General features: G+C 48.2%; 1 protein-coding gene across 1 annotated transcript; it reads right to left on the bottom strand.

Moving 5' to 3' along the window:
• Positions 1-7,093: 7,093 nt before the first annotated feature.
• Positions 7,094-15,515, bottom strand: Foxi3 (forkhead box I3). The gene is made up of 2 exons (XM_004844549.3): positions 14,759-15,515; positions 7,094-10,493 (listed from the first exon to the last, which is right to left on the bottom strand). The coding sequence occupies exons 1-2, from the start codon at positions 15,453-15,455 to the stop codon at positions 9,886-9,888; spliced, it is 1,305 nt and encodes a 434-aa protein (XP_004844606.2). The 5' UTR covers positions 15,456-15,515; the 3' UTR covers positions 7,094-9,885.
• Positions 15,516-15,802: the final 287 nt, after the last annotated feature.

Here is a 15,802-nt window from a genome sequence, read left to right as displayed (position 1 = left end):
TCAGGGCTCTGCAAAAAGTCCATCAGTGAAGTCAGCCTGGCTGCCCCATATAGGATGGAATCATCCTCCCTGCACCCTGGGCCAACACCAGGAAAACAGCACAAGGCCAGGCAGAAACCAGTAGCCACTCTCTCCTGGAGCACAGCTACACCCTCTGGACTCTATCTGGTACCTGTTACCCTGCAGCCTCCCAGACTGGGTCTCACTAAACTGCTAAATTACCCAGGCTGGGCTCGAACTTGTGATCCTCCCGCCTCAGCCTCCGAGAAGGCTGGGATTATAGTTGTGCACCACCATGCCTGGCCCTGAGTACCTAAATTGTTGCACATTAGTTTAGATCATGTTTTTGTGCCAAATCACTTTACATCAACTACACACACACACACACACACACATCCTTTATTGTTTCCAGAATTTTTTTATTTCACTCCTGGAGATAAGGAATTAGGGAGCTATATTTAGTTCCTGTGCCCCCTATTAGAATGCACACTCCACAAGAACAGGGTCTCCATTTTCTTTTGTCCACTGACAGTATCTAGTGCCCAGAGAGTGCCTGACACACAGAGCACATAAAAGGGCTTGGGGTCATACATCAAGTAGATGAACTGATATATTGTCTGCCACTGAACCATCCTCTCTTCCTGCTTACTGTGCCTCTCTCACTTGGATGCTTCCCCCTTGAAAGTTGCATCTTGCTCTCCCCCTCTCCCACTTCTCCCCTCCCCTTCCCTCCCCTCTCCAGTGATGGAGACTGAACCCAGGGCTTCCTGTGTGCCAGGCAAGCACTCTACCTCCCTAGCTTCAGTCTGGATCTCATGCAGAGTGACACTAAGATAAATGGGTGCAATGACATCAGAGGAGACTTGCTGCTGATACCCTCAAAGCTAACACCATGTCCTCCTCTCTAAGACCCAGCTCTTCAGGATTTCCTCCACCTGCTGAGGAGAAGTCTGTTGCCTATCCCATTCTCCTTCCTTCACAGGTATTGTTCTTAGAGTTCCAGACTTTTACTGGAATGTTCATGTATAGGTCTTTTTCCAGAAATCCTGCTTGACACCAAGTGGGCCTATTCCTTCTGAAGCTTATAAATCTCAATAAACTTATTGTGGAAAAAAATGAGAAATAATCAAAGTTAAAATGACTCAAGATTTTTAACCTCTGGAAACATTCCTTTTTTTTTTTTTTTTTCTTTTTTGGTACCAGGGATCAAACTTGGGACCTTGCGCTTTCAAGGCAGGTGCTGGAACCACTGAGCTAAATCCCCAGCCCTGGAAACATTCCTTCTGTAGCTTCCTTTTTTGGGGGCAGTTCTAGGGATCCATTCCAGGGCCTCCTACATGCTAGGCATGGGCTTTACCACTAACTATATCCTCAACCCTGGTTCTATTTTATTTGGAGACAGGTTCTCACTAAGTTTCCCAGGCCAGCCTTGAACTTTTGGTCCTCCTGTCTCAGCCTCCTGAGCAGCTGGCATCACAGGCATGTGTCACTATGCCTGGGTGCATTCTCCTTGATGTGCTGTGGCTGTTGGTTACTGCTGTGTAAGTTGGTCGTATTTGGGTTGCCAAGTGCTCTACCACTAAGCTCCACCTCCAGCCCTTCTCCCATTATACAGTATTGCACATAGGAGATTTTTTGGTTTTTTTCTCTTCTGTTAATAATGTAAAAGGGGGCTGAGGGTTTAGCTCAGTGGTTCTGCTGCCTGCCTCAAAAACACAAGTTCCCGAGTTCGATCCCTGGTACCAAAAGAAACACAAAAAACAAAAAAACACAAACAAATAATGTAAAAGGAATAAAAATGTTTTCCATGCTTATTTTATAACCAGTTACTTTACTGAATTTCCCTACAAGGTCACCATATGATTATCATGGTGAGCTCAATGCCACTCTTGTCTAAAACCGTTTGAGAGTCTCCCGGCATTTATAGAACACAACAGGGTTCAAGATTGTCCTCCTGGCCCACAGTGCAGCATAGGACCTGGTGCCCCCCCCACCCCGATTCAGGACACCTGAGAGGCTGAGGCAGGAGGATCACAAATTCAAGGCCAGCCTGGGCAACATAGTGAGACCCTGTCTCAAAAAAACAAAGAGCCAGGGCTGGGGCTAGGTGATTAAGCATTTGCCTTGCATGTGGGAGGGCCTGGGTTTGGTACCCAGATTGTAAAACAAACAAACCCTTTAGTGATTTAACCAGCTGTGGTTGGGGATGGTGCTCAGAAGCAGAGCACTTGGCTGGCATGTGCAAGGCCCCAGGTCCCATCATCTCCAGCACTGCCCCCTAAATGAGTGTCCCCCACTATTAGTGAGGGACTATGGCCCTTATACAGATGGTTGAAAATGTTTTAGAAAACACTAGAAATTAACATTTCCAAGCAGGGGATTTAGCTCAGTGACACCACGCCTGCCTTGCAAGTACAAGGACCTGAGTCCAACCCCGAGTACCAGAAAAAAAAATTCCAAAGTTAAATCCGTGTGTCCCATCCGAAGCCCTGACATCCTTCCCTTTCTTAAGGTCACTTTCCTTGGCTCTGGGACTCATCAGCCTCCTCCTTTTCAGCTCCACTCCTCCCTTCCTTGGCTCCTTCCTAGAGCCAGCTCCGTCCTCTGCTTCCCTTCTGGGAAATGCCCCCCAGCCCCCCACAGCCTCTTCTCTCCCCATTTCATCCACCACCCCTGTCTCAGTAAAACCTCATTCATCTTTGGAAAATTTTACAATGACATCAAATATTTCTTCTGTTCCTTTCTCACTTGTGTCTTTCTGTTATTCCTAGTATGCATAAATTATCATTTTTATAATTGCCTGAGAGTGCTACCTGAAACATAAACTTCATTCTTAAATGAGATTAGATACCTTTTTTCTTTCTTTCTTTCTTTCTTTCTTTCTTTCTTTCTTTCTTTCTTAGTACATGTTTGCAACACATGACAGTCACATTCACCTGGGGGAATTGCTATATACACATACTCCATCCCTATCAGTTTTACTTCCTCCCTTTCCCCATTCCTCCCTCCTGTCTCCCTGGCCCCAGGTCCCTCACCTTTCTTTATTAGCTCTGGTTCATGACACATAATGAATACGTTCATCAGGAGAGTTGGTACTGGTATATATCGCATCTCTACTGTTTACTAGCACAAAAGTTGAAAAGAATTCTTGCCACACCAGTGCCATCTTGCTATCTTAGGAATGGTAAAAGCCCCCCATTGGCGGGACCTGTGTGGTCGCTAGGTCCTGCAACACAGAGTTAGATCTACCAGGACATGGGCTGTGGAGGAGGCTGGGGCCAGAAGGAGGTTTTTAAAGCCCTTGCTGCAGTCTCACCTGTCTGCAAAGAAAGGCATGGGTAACAGCTGCTACAGGGGCTTTCTTGCCTCCTAAAATCTAGGAAAGGGGGAGGACTTGAAAGTCTTCTAGAGCCCTGCGGGCAACTGAAGGGCTGAGGATCAAAGGCTGCAGGTGTTGGGTGGAGAATCTCAGCTCCGGGAGAGTGCAGGGGAGAAATGAATGGGGAAGTGGCTCGGCTGTTCTAAATCCTGACTAAACATAGCAAAAATACTTGGGAGTTTGCCCATTCAAAATTGAATGAGGATAGCTTTTTCTACTTCTTGTACCCAATGATGCCAATTTGGCAAGTGAGGTGTATCATAAATAAAAATCAGGGTAATGTGGGTGCTGTGCTTTGGCTTCCCCAGAGATGAAGAAAATGTATCTTTTTTCTTAGACCAGTAAGATAATTATTTTACTTGGACATGGGCTTTATTTTTAAAATAAAATGGGACGGCCAGGCATAGTGGTGCACACTTGTAATCCCAGCTACTTGGGAGACTGAGGCAGGAGAAGCTCAAGTTCAAAGCCAGCCTGGGCAATTTAGCAAGGCATTGTCTCAAAAATGAAATTTAAGGGGCCGGGGATTTAGCTCAGTGGTTCCGGCGCCTGCCTTGCAAGCACAAGGTCCCTAGTTCAATCCCCGGTACCAAAAAAAAAAAAGAAAGAAAGAAATTTAAAAAGAACTAGGAGCTGGGTGTGATGGCATTTGCCTGTAATCCCAGCACACTGAGAGGCAGAGGCGAAGATCACAAAGTCAAGTTTAGCCTTGGCAAGTTAGCAACTTATCCAGACTCTGTCTCAAGATAAAAAATAGGAAGAGCTGGGGATGGAGCTCAGTGCCCCAGTACTGACCAAAAAAAAAAAAGATGTGGAGAGTTGAAGGTGGGGGTGGGAACAACAGGATCATTAGGCATCAACGGGGACAAGAGTCCCTGTGCAGGTGAATGCCCTGCTTGGGTCCCAACTGGAGCAGAGAGATCCTGCTATCTTTGCTTGATGCGCTTCAGAAGGATAAACTGTGGAGGAGAAAACTCCAGCAGGCTTGGCTGCAAAGCTCCTTTGAAGTGCAATGTCTGGCCCCATCCCTCCTCCCCCTCTACACTGTGGCCCAAAAGCTGAAAGTCAAGAGTGCAGATGAGCTGGGCATGGTGGCACTTGTCTGTAGGCTGAAGCAGAAGGGTCACTGAGAGTTTGAGGCCAGCCTGGGCTACATAGCAAGACCCTGTCTGAGCAGAGTCGGCTTGGTGGGAAGTGAGCACCACCCGACCTCAGTCAGCTCTACCCACTTTGTGTACCTGGAACTGTCCCCAGCCCATTTGCTCCTAGCAGGAGCTGTAAAGGAGGGAAGGAGTCTGGAGCTTTGGCCCTCTCCCCAGGATGCAGAGCTGCCTGATGCTCCTGCTGGAGGTGAAACCAGTCTCCCTCTCTATCTGGAGGCTCACAGCTTGGTGGGGGACGATCAGTCAGCCTCGGGACCCCTGCCATGTGCACTTCGAAGCTGACTGTAACAACGGAAGCCAGGAGATGTTTTTAGTATCGCATTAGTATCCTAAAGCCCAGCACAGAGCGTGAAGCCCAACTAGGATTTGCAGTTGGTGGATAAATTCCCAATGAGTCCGAGGGTCCCAACCATCATCTCAAAGTCTGGCTTCCCTGGGCAGCTTCAGAGTCAAGATGTGGGCCTCTGACCTGGCTGCTGGTGATCCTGGGGGAGGACATGCCAAGGCAGTGACTCCCCTTCCCACAGCTCACTTTTGACATTCCCAGAAAGAGGCCCCAGCCACAAATCCCAACCCCAGAGAACATGCGCGGGCAACGCATGGAAGAGAGCATCACTGCACTGCTGACAGGAGCCTGGCTTCTAAGCCCCATTTTGCAGCATCCACGCTGTGGGGCTCTGCATGGGAAAGCCACTGAAACTTCTATTTGAAAGGGAGAGGCGGTGGAGTAGGTGACTGGCGCCAGGTGGCCTAAGTCTGAATCCTGTTCCACCACTTACCTGCAGTTTTGCAAACTCCCAGGCCACCAAGGTTCTCTCTGGGGAGTTGGGTAACTGCAATATGTGCTTCATCGAGTTGTTTCGAGGGTTAATTGAGCTACTTTATATTTCATATAGGTGTTTCAGGCCTAGCACCTGATAAGTGGGTTATTATTATTTTAATGCTTATCTTTTTTAAAATGATAAAGGATTGTGCTCTATGGCTCCCCGGGAGGAATTTGGCAGGTCCCTGGTCCTTGCTGGCCCTTTTTTGTTTTCGAATCTGACAGGAAATTCCTTCTTTTTTCAGCCGTGCCAGCCACCCCATGCCCCAGCGGATGGCTTTCCATGACAAAGGCCAGGCAGGCGCCAGGTCTCCAGCCCAAGCCCAGATCTCCTGCCCCAGGAAGCACCAGGGGTTTCTTTTTCATTAACAACCTAAGTAAGGAGCATTTGGGAGCCTCCAAGGCGACCTCTGTGCCCAGTGCTTGGTCCAGTTCGGCCTGGGAGGGACTTGTGAACACCCTTGGGGGCAGAGAGGGGAGGGCTGCAAAGGACCCTGTTTCCAGAGCTCCTGGGCTACCCAGCTGCCTTTTTCCAGTAAATTCAAGAATGGGATGGAGGATCTAAAAGTGTCAAGAGGAAATCTGAAACCTGCTTATTAGTTGTTCAAATGCTCCCCGGCCCTGTCTAACTCTGTGAACAGTACAGCAAGACCCAGAGCACAGGAAGGCAGTGGCTTCCTGGAATCAGACAAGGGCCCAGCTGGCCTGGACCTGGTCTGCAATTCCAGCATTAGCCCCAGCTCTTCCCACTGCAGGGAAACCCCAGGGAAGGGCCCAGCTGCATGCCATGCCGTGTCCTCTGTACTGTCCCACACTACTAAGCATCATCTACAGTAGTTCCAACCTAGGATTCCCAACTTGCTTCCCAGGCAAAAAATGTCACATATGCAGGAAACAGCACCAACTGGGTGCTGCTACAGTTCTGACCTGGAAGCATCCATCAGAGCGCCTAGTGCCTTCCCTTGCTTTTTAAGCCCATGCCCAGCAGGGGCCAGTAGCCTGGTGGACTTCATGTTGCAGGAATTCTTCAGCTCCGCAGCGCTGGAGTCTGAGCCATCCTGCTGACCTCTGCCATTGTCAAGAGACTCTTCCTTTCACCTGCCCTCATTAATGACTTTCATCTAGTATTTCCTGTCCACTGACTACATTTTTTTTTTTTTGGTACTGGGGATCGAACTCACAACCTTGTGCTTTCGAGGGAGGCACAGTGCCACTGAGCTACATTTTAATCATACTAGTACTTTAAAAAAATCTTCCCAAGAGCCAGGGATATAGCTCAGCAGTGCCTCGCCTGCCTGGCAAGCACAGGTCCTGAGTTCAATCCCCAGTACCAAAAAAACCTCCAAAAGACAAAAAAAACAAAGAGAGAGGAGTAGAGTAAGAAAGAGAAACTGAAGGGGAAGACTGAGGAGAAAAATTACTCTTGGGTCATTCACGTCCCAGAAGCAGAAATCTTTCCAAGAAACTTTCATGCCTGAGCTCTCCTTACCCCCTAAAAAATATTTTAGTCAAAATGATTCCCAGCCCCAGGTGTTAATTAGGAAATGACCAAAACACTCAAAGATTCTCCTCTAACATGGGCTGACCAGAGCTCAGTTCTGAGCAAAGTCCCGCTCATAGCTGCCTTCTCTAGGAGAAAAGCCACAGCACAGGACAGAAACTGGCCTGTTTCACAGGCCCAGTCAGGGCCCAACTACTGGCCCAGGACCTAGGATTCTGGTGGGGTGCTGTTGCCTCACTGGCAGATTGTGGGCTGACCCCTCAGCCCACCCTCCTGGGTCCTGCCTGGGTGGCTGTGCTCTGGCAGCTCATGGGCAGGGGTCCTGAGCCTTGATGACACACAGGGGAGCCTGGGCCACAAAGAGTCACCCCAGCCCTACCAATGGGGCTACCACTGAGAAACCCTGGTCTGTGTTGGGTTTTGGCTTCTTTCTACTTGGGGCCAAGTTCGAGTCCAGCGATTTCTTTGGGAATGAGGGGCTGCCTGTGTGCCTTTCCCCCAAGATCACACCCAAACCCAAAGGAAGGAACCACTGCTGTTAGAATATAGATCCTCCCCAAAGGGTAACTTTTATTCCAGCTCTTTCAGAAGCTAAGCTGCTCAAAGTCCACATCACATGATTCTTCTCTCCTTGCCCTGTATTTTCGAGGGAAAAATGTTTTCTTTGCTGCTCCCGTTCACATTATAAATTAATTCACAATTATAGACTTGATAGAAACAATATAAAATCCATGATTTTTCACATACAAAAATATCCATAAAAACAGGATTTTGGATACAGTATGGGGTAGGTAGTCTCTTTGGTTGTCATTCTGCACAACAGCAAAAGGCAATGGGGTTTCCTTATTTCTTAAAAAAAAAGGCAATAGTGATATAATCTGTACCTCACAAGCCATGGGAAAAATACACTCCCCCCCTCCCTGAAAAATTTCCCATGTGTATTTCAAAATAAATTTTAAAGTAATGCTGTGAGTCTTAAAAAGAAAACACAGAGATAAACAAAATTTTTATAATATGTATGACAGTTTCTAAAATCTTAAAACACCCAACTATCCTCACAAAGGCTCAAAAACATGGTATGAAGGCAACTAAGGACATTATCTTCATCTTCATCCAAAGCTGTTCCTGTAAACCCAACAACTATTTGTATTTTTAATTAATACTTCTTGAATACACTGCCATTCAACAAATAATGGCCAAGTGATTACCACATAATATCCCAGGGTCTCTGACAGCACTGGGAGGAGGACCAGGAAAGTCACTCAAAGGATGAGACCGCTGAGAAGTAAAAGGGAATCCAAAATAAATAAAATTATACATCTATTTTAAAAAATCTGATCACAAATGGTTTCTCATATTGAAAGCTACAAAAATCCCATTTAAAAAAACTGTTTAACAATAAAATTTTAATAATACTTTACTAGGAAATGAAATATCCAGGACACAGCTAAGAGGGATAGGATGCTGCTAACCATCATATGCTAGGGCGATGGTCCTCTCAGAACTTGAACATCGGTAGCAGGAATAAGAGAGGTGGTATTGCTTTTGCTACTCAGGAAAACCATTTCAAGTGACTTATTTCAGCCAGGTGTGGTGGCACACACCTGCAATCCCAGCACTCAGGAGGCTGAGGCAGGAGGATTCCAAGTGGGAGGCCAGATGGCTACACAGAGTTCAAAGTCTGCCTACATAGCTAGACCTTGTCTTTTATGGTTCAGATCTAAAATGTCCCCAGACTATGTCTTTTTTTGGAGACAGGGTCTCATTTTGTAGTGTAGACTGGCCTTGAACTCACTATGTAGCCCAGGCTGGCCCTCAGCTCATGGCGATCCTCCTGCCTCAGCCTTCAAATACTGGAATTATAGGTGTGTGCCACACCAGGATTAGAAGGGTGCATTTTTGTTCCTTGCACTTCTCTGCTTCCTGGGCACCATAGATAGCACGAGCAGCCTTCTTCCACCATGCCCTCTTACCATGTCATTTCTGTCATGGAGTCTGCCAACCATGCACCAAAACAAAGCTCTTCTTTAAGTTGCAGGTATCAGGTATTTTGTCCCAGCAACAAGAAACTAATACACTGTCTTTAAAAAAAAAAAAAAAAAAAAAGGAAAGATTTTAACTAGAATCTTTGGTTAGGTGAGATCTAGCTCCATTCCTACCCTCTTCTATTCTTACAGAAGTTTGCCCACAAGGCTGGTTAATTTTAGGAGCTAGAACACAGAAGTTACAAGCACCAGATCTACCTGAATCTACAATTTTCTGTGTGACCTAGGGCAACTTACTTAACATCTCAGAAAACTACTTCCCTTGAAACAGAAACGAAGGCCGGTCAAACCTATCTCCCACAGTTGCTATGAGGATGGCAGGTTAAGATGTGTCCAGCCATCTACACTAGTACTTGGAACACAGTGCTGCTCATACAGTTTTATTTTTACTGGTACCCAGCTGAGACCACTGTACTCAGCTTTCAAGCTGAGTAGAGCAGACTCATTAAATGCTGACAAAATTCTCAGTCTGTGCTAGTGTTTTAGCCACTTTTTGAAGGTGACATTCCTTGCTTCAAAGAGAAATCTGGAAGTGTCTACCACTTATACCAGACAGAGGGGACACCTGTGAACTGCACATAAGTCCAAGGATTTGTGGCATTTCCTAAAAAATACAGATTATCTGGCTTTTCTAGAAAAATCAGCACCCTGCCATGTGGAAGACCACCGGTTGCTCACAGCAGGCTTCCACCAAGCTCTCTCTTCTGCTTCAGGTGCAAGGTGCTGTGGTTTTCATGTTTTGGAGCTGCTGGGACACATTTGGGCTTGCCATCCCGAGACGCAGCGACAAACGGAACAGAGATGGGCCCGGCCTGAACGGGGCTCACAGGCTACCTGTCTCGGAATAGATCCAGCAGCTGTTATCCAGAGACAGCTGGGAGAGCTCCTTGGAGAGTTAGAGTCCTCTGCTTCCCTGGACCACAGGACCACACAGAAGCTTGATTCAACTGTAGGATCTGTTTGAAAGGGGCACGCTACACCTCCGAGCCCTCTCGGGGGTAGACGAGGCTGTTGACCATGCTGAAGTTATAGAAGGGGCTGCCAAAAGGGCTGCTCTGGCCCGAACTGCTGCTGGCAGGGAAAGGGCTGTAATAGGAAGGTCGCTGGGTGCTGCTGGTGCTGCTACTCAGCTGCAAGGTGTCAGAGGAGCCCTCGGGGATGGAGGTTGAGGGGAACGGGCTGCTGGAGGGCAGCTGGGCACCCTGGATGCCTAGGTGGCGGCTGCCGGGGAGGGCTCGCTGGGTGCCACTGCTGCTGCTGCTGCTACTTAGGGTGCTGAGGCTGCTGAAGAAGGTGCTGAGGCAGGGGGTGGAGCTGAGCAGGGAGGAGCCAGGAGAGGATGCAGTACTCTTGGTACCCTCAGGGGGCTCTGGGGACTGTGGGAGCCTCAGGGGCAGGGAGGAGGGGCTGTTTCCTTCTGGCTTGGAGCCTGCACCAGCCCCCAGTCCTTCTGATTTTGATGTCACCACAGCCACTGCGGAGTTACTGCTGGCTTCTGAGCGGCGTTTTCGTTTCCGACGGAAGTTCCCATTGTCAAACATTTTCTCACAGTTTGGATCCAAAGTCCAATAGTTACCTTTCCCTGAGGAAGAAAGATGAGTTACAGGAGGACTTATTTATGAAATAAACCCCCAGGGGAGTCCCTAGGCCCCAGTGGATCTCTGAAACCTTGGAGTGTGTGCAATCCTACACACTCTGTATTTTTCCCTATAAATATCTATGATACAGTTTAATCTATAAATTAGGCATAGTGAAAGATTAACAACAATAATAAACTAGAGCAATTATAAAAATATACTGTAATAAAAGCTATGTGACTGTGGTCCCTGTTTATTTCTAGAAATTTCCACTTAATATTTTTGGGCCACAGTTGATTTTTAGGTAAGTGAAACCCAGAAAGTAAAACTGAGGGAAAGAGAAGACCATTGTACTCGGCTTTCAATCTGAGCAGAGAGCAGACTCATTAAATGCTGACAAAATTTTCAGACTGTGCTAGTGTTTTAGCCACTTTTTGGAGGTGATATTTCTTGCTTCAAAGAGAAATCTGGAAGTGTCTACCACTTCAGCACTAAGACCCAATCCTATTCCTGAGGCATGCACAATGAAATCACCCAAGAAGGTCTCTTATTCTAGATCCAAATGGTGTGACCTGGCAAAGCCATCAATTCTGGAGCTGCTTAAAACTCAAGCTTTGGGGCCAGGGATTTAGCTCAGTGGTTCTGCTGCCTGCCTTGAAAGCACAAGGTACCGAGTTTGATCCCTGGTACCAAAAAAATGAAAAAAAAAACCTGTAGCTTCCATTTCTTTTATAAAACGAGGATTAAAACCAAAAGGGGATGAGAATGGTACTCATGTAGTAGTCTGGGGACTTAAATGCTATCTTAATATAGCGGTGGGCACACAAGCTGTGAAAACAGGGTCTTTATATTATTTCCTAAACATGCACAGCTCATGCTCCTGAAAAACATATCCCACTGGGAAAGGGCAATCATCTGTAAGACCAATCAACTGCTGCAGGCACATATTTGGAATACTAGGAAATTCTGATTCCTTTCTTTTTTTTTTTGGTACCGGAGGTTTGAACTCAGTACTTTGCGCTTGCGAAGTACGCAGCAGAACCACTGAGTTCTAAATAAATCCCCAGCCCAATACTAGGAAATTCTGGAAGCAACATTCATGCCTCATCTTGGGCAGGACATGCCACTGCAAATGCCCACAAGCTTTCTGCCCATGGAGCAAATGTTGGGCACTCATTTAGTACATGCAATGCTCACCTTCTGCCTAGAAAATGTCCCTCACTATCACAACTGAAGTAGAAAAGACTGTCATCAAGTCTTATGACTTTATGACTCAGTTGTTTTTGTTCTTTTTTCTTCAGTACTGGGGATTGAACCCAGGGTCTTTGCACTAAGCTATATCCCCAGTCCCTTTTTTTTTTTTTCACTTGACATAGGGTCTTGCTAATTAATTTCTCAGGCTGGGCTAGAACTTTTTTGATCCTCCTGCTTTGGCCCCCCAGAGTAATAACATTACAGGTGTGTACCACCACACCCAGCTCAATGGTTTTTTCCACTTCTGACAAAGAGTCTTTGGTGTTTGAAAGTATTATTAAGCATTTACCTTGTAATAAATTCCTTACCTGGATAACCTCCGTTACTCTTCACAGATCCATGGAGATAGTTATGTTACTGGCCCCACTTTTGAGACGGGGAAATGGAGGGGCAGATGGTTAGTACTATGCTATATTCTAAGTGTTACACAATAATTTCCAAGGTAAAGCCAACATTTAAGCAGGCTGGCTCCAGATTCATCTTTCTTTCCAGGTACTGATGACTGAGCCTAGAGCCTTCGTACTGAGTGAGCTATACGTCCAGCCTTTTGAACGGAGACAGGGTCTCACTAAATCACTCCAGGGACACCTGAAACTTATGATCCTCCTGTCCTTTGTATTCAAATTGACTGCTGGAATTTCAGCAGTCAGCATTTTTTTTTCTTTCTTTTTGATAGTCTTGCTATGAAGTTCAGGCTGGCATTGAACTCACTATGTAGCTCAGGCTGGTCTCAAACTCATGACATTCCTCCTGCCTCAGCCTCCTAAGTGCTGGGATTACAGGCATACACTACCACGCCAGGCAGACTTGGTGTTCTTAAACCACCACATGAAAATGCTTCCATGAGCTAGCAGGCACTCCCGTATCTCCAACATAGCATTTTCTACAGATAGTTGCAGGGGGAAAAATTATATAACTATGATTAGAGTAATATCTGGATATGTATATTAGGCCATCTTGGTACCAACAGTGTTATGGCTTGTGTCTAAATGTCCCCCCAAAGTCTCATGCAGTTATTCATAGGTAGGTCTTTTTCAGAGGTGGCTGGATCTAGAGTGATGCTGGAATTGATTCATGGTGCAATGCTAGGATTAAAGGCACCAGGATTCAGGGTGTGAGTGCTACTCACCTTAAGTAGGGTGGATAAGATAAAAGGGATAGAAAGAGCTGTGGTCGTGCCTAGTTGCTTTGCTACCTTCTGCCCACCATAAACTGTTTCTCCTCTACCATGCCTATCTCCCTGCCACCATGCCTTGGACCAGCTGACCAGCTGGCTAGGACTGAAACCTCTACAGACTGTGAGCTAAAAAAACAAAACACAAAACTGTGAGCTAAATAAACCTTTTCTCCCTTAACTTATGGGTGTTGGGTATTTTGTCTCAGCAATAAGAAAAGTAACTAAGACAATAGTTTTTTTTTCCTTGCTACATCCCTGGCCCCCAATTTTTTCTTCTTCTTTTTTTTTGGTTTGTTTGTTAGGTATCAGAATCAAACTCAGGACCTTATCTTGCAAGACAGGCGCCGGAACCACTGAGCTAAATCCCTGGCCCTTCTTTGGTTTTTTTTTGCAGGTACCAATAGCTTTGTCAAGATCCCATCAGTAGCTTTGAACTTTTAGTGTGACTTTTATAGGAATTGATATGACAAGTGACACAATAATCCTCGGTAATTCAAAAGCCAAATCAAGATGTCTTCTACAACTGCATGCCCTGTCCAACACAATAACCACTAGCTACAGGTGGCTAATGGCACTTGAAATGTGGCTAGTTCAAATCAAGATGTGGCATAAAACACACATGATTTTTAAAGTTTTAGACCCAAGAAAATAATGTAAGAACCCCGCCAGTAATTCTTATATTTATTATATGTTGAAACATTTTGGTTACTTAAAAATAATACAACCAGCATCTCTCTCTCTCTTTTTTTAATGTGGCTACCAGAAAATGTGGTTTTCACATGTGGTTTATGTTCTACAGTAATTCTTTTAGAAATTGCTGCTCTAGAGTGTAGTGACTCCGGGGCTGGGAAGATAAGCTCAGTGGCAGAGCTTTGATTAACTTGTAAAAGCCCCTGCGTTCAATCCTCAACACTACACACACACACACACACACACACACACACACACACACACACACAAATGACTTCAGGGGTCAGCTCATTCTGAGCACCATAGAAGTGTGGGATTAAAATGCTTTTACTTCTTTTTTTCCTACTCCAACTTCCTCCCTTGAATACCTTTGTCCTGGGTTCCTTCAGAAAACCTCAAGTAGGATTGTTTCTCTCCACCCCCACCTCTCACAAGGCCAGGTAAGAGACACTCACAGTCCTCCTTGCTCCAGAAGTTACCGGATTTACAAACTGAAATTGTTAATGTACATGTACCAACTCCCCACGAGGAATGCGATCATTGTATACTGCAAGCATGTACTAATAAAAAAAAAAAAGAAACTAAACAAGAAGAAAGCACATTTGGGGTGTTCATTTAAAAATTTCAAACTAGTTAAGGTGTCAATACCACAACTTGCAGGACCCACTGAGGTTCTCCAAGCTCCCTGCGGCGGGTCAAGACGCCCGAGGCACTAGGTCGAAGGGAGCCGAGCGCAGCCTGCCGGGAAGCTTAGTTAACGATCATGGGGTTCTCTGCTCCCCTCACTCCCTTCAGAACCATCCTCCACCGAGAGCTCGCCATTCCGTGACCTTCTTCCCTGTCTACCTCCTCCCTTCAAAGGGCCAGACGAACACGACTCAAAACGACAGACAACTTTTCCCTTTTGCTCCGAACTGGTCGGCTTTGGTTTGTGGACACAGGGGATGAGCTCCTGCCTCGCCGGGTCCTCCCTCCGCGCACCTCTGTCACTTCTCTTTGTCCTCTGGTCCCCCACTCAACCGAAGAGGTTGGGGTGCTTGTTGTCCACCTGCGCCCCCCCGCGCCGCGATCTCCCCGCTGGGGGCGCACAGACCCCGCCTGCGCCCCGCGCCCTCCCCAGCCGGGTGGCACCTGTCCGGCCGCCCTCACCTGGATCGTCCTCGTCGCGGGGCACCTTCTTGAAGCAGTCGTTGAGCGACAGGTTGTGGCGGATGGAGTTCTGCCAGCCTGCCTTGCTTCGCTGGTAGAAGGGGAAGCTGTCGGCCACGTACTGGTAGATGTGGCTGAGCGTGAGCTTGCGCTCGGGCGCGCTCTGAATGGCCATGGCGATGAGCGCCGAGTACGAGTAGGGCGGCCGCACCATTTTCATCAGGTCCTCGCGGCTGGCCATGGACAGCCAGCCCAGCTCTCCGGGAGCCCCGGCGGCCCCAGGCGCGGCGATGGGCGAGGCGGGCGCGGGCTGCGCGAAGGGCCGCTGCGCGCAGCCGAAGGTGCCCGCGCCGGGCGGCGGCTGCAGGAAGGGTCCGGCCGCGGCTCCGGGGGGCGGGGGCGGCGGGGCGCCCAGGTAGGCGGCGGCGGGCGAGCCGCCCACGCCGGGCCCGTTGAGCCACAGGTAGGGGTTGGCGGCGGCCGGAGGAGGCGCGGCGTAGTCGGCCAGCGCGTAGGAAGAGCGGGTGGCGGGGGACGCACCCGGGGCGGCGGGGGCGGCGGGCGCGGCCAGGCCCGGCTGCGAGTAGACGCCGAAGTTGTCGCCGCAGTACAGGGCCATGTCGCCGGCCGAGGGCTGGTGCGGCGCAGCCGCGGCCAGGGGCGAACGGGGCTGGTCTCGCCGCTCGGGCGATTGCATCCCTTTGGGGAGGCCAACCCGGCGGCCCCACCTCGGCCTCGCGCAGTGCCTGGGATCCTGGCTGAGGTCCGACAGGTGCGCGCGGCGCCCGCGAGCTGGGCTTTATACCCGAGGCTCCCGAGGAGCACCGGCTGGGCGGAGCTCGCCACGCCCCCCGGCCCGGCCACGCCCCTCCTCGTCAGCCCCGGGCGAGCGGGGAAGAACCTCGCAGCCAGGTTTCAGGTGAAAAGCCCCACCCCGTTCCGAGCCTACCGATTCTTAACCCCATAACAAGTTTTAACGAATATGCAGACGAGAAGACAACCCAAACTGCACAGTCGTTTTCTGTGAAGTCCGTAAGTCAGTTT

The sequence above is a fragment of the Heterocephalus glaber genome, unplaced genomic scaffold (genome assembly GCF_053883595.1).
Source record: "Heterocephalus glaber isolate CG9 unplaced genomic scaffold, H.glaber_assembly_v1.0 deba00000470, whole genome shotgun sequence".
Taxonomy (NCBI): domain Eukaryota; kingdom Metazoa; phylum Chordata; class Mammalia; order Rodentia; family Bathyergidae; genus Heterocephalus; species Heterocephalus glaber.
Note: the sequence above shows the minus strand (reverse complement) of the source record. Positions and strands in the feature narration are given on the sequence as shown.

Excerpts from the sequence above, each read along its gene's own strand:
- Foxi3 (XM_004844549.3), bottom strand. The coding sequence starts at position 15,455 with ATGCAATCGCCCGAGCGGCGAGACCAGCCCCGTTCGCCCCTGGCCGCG. Across the intron at positions 10,494-14,758 it reads CCGCGACGAGGACGATCCAG|GGAAAGGTAACTATTGGACT; the intron begins GTGAGGGCGGCC and ends TTTCTTCCTCAG.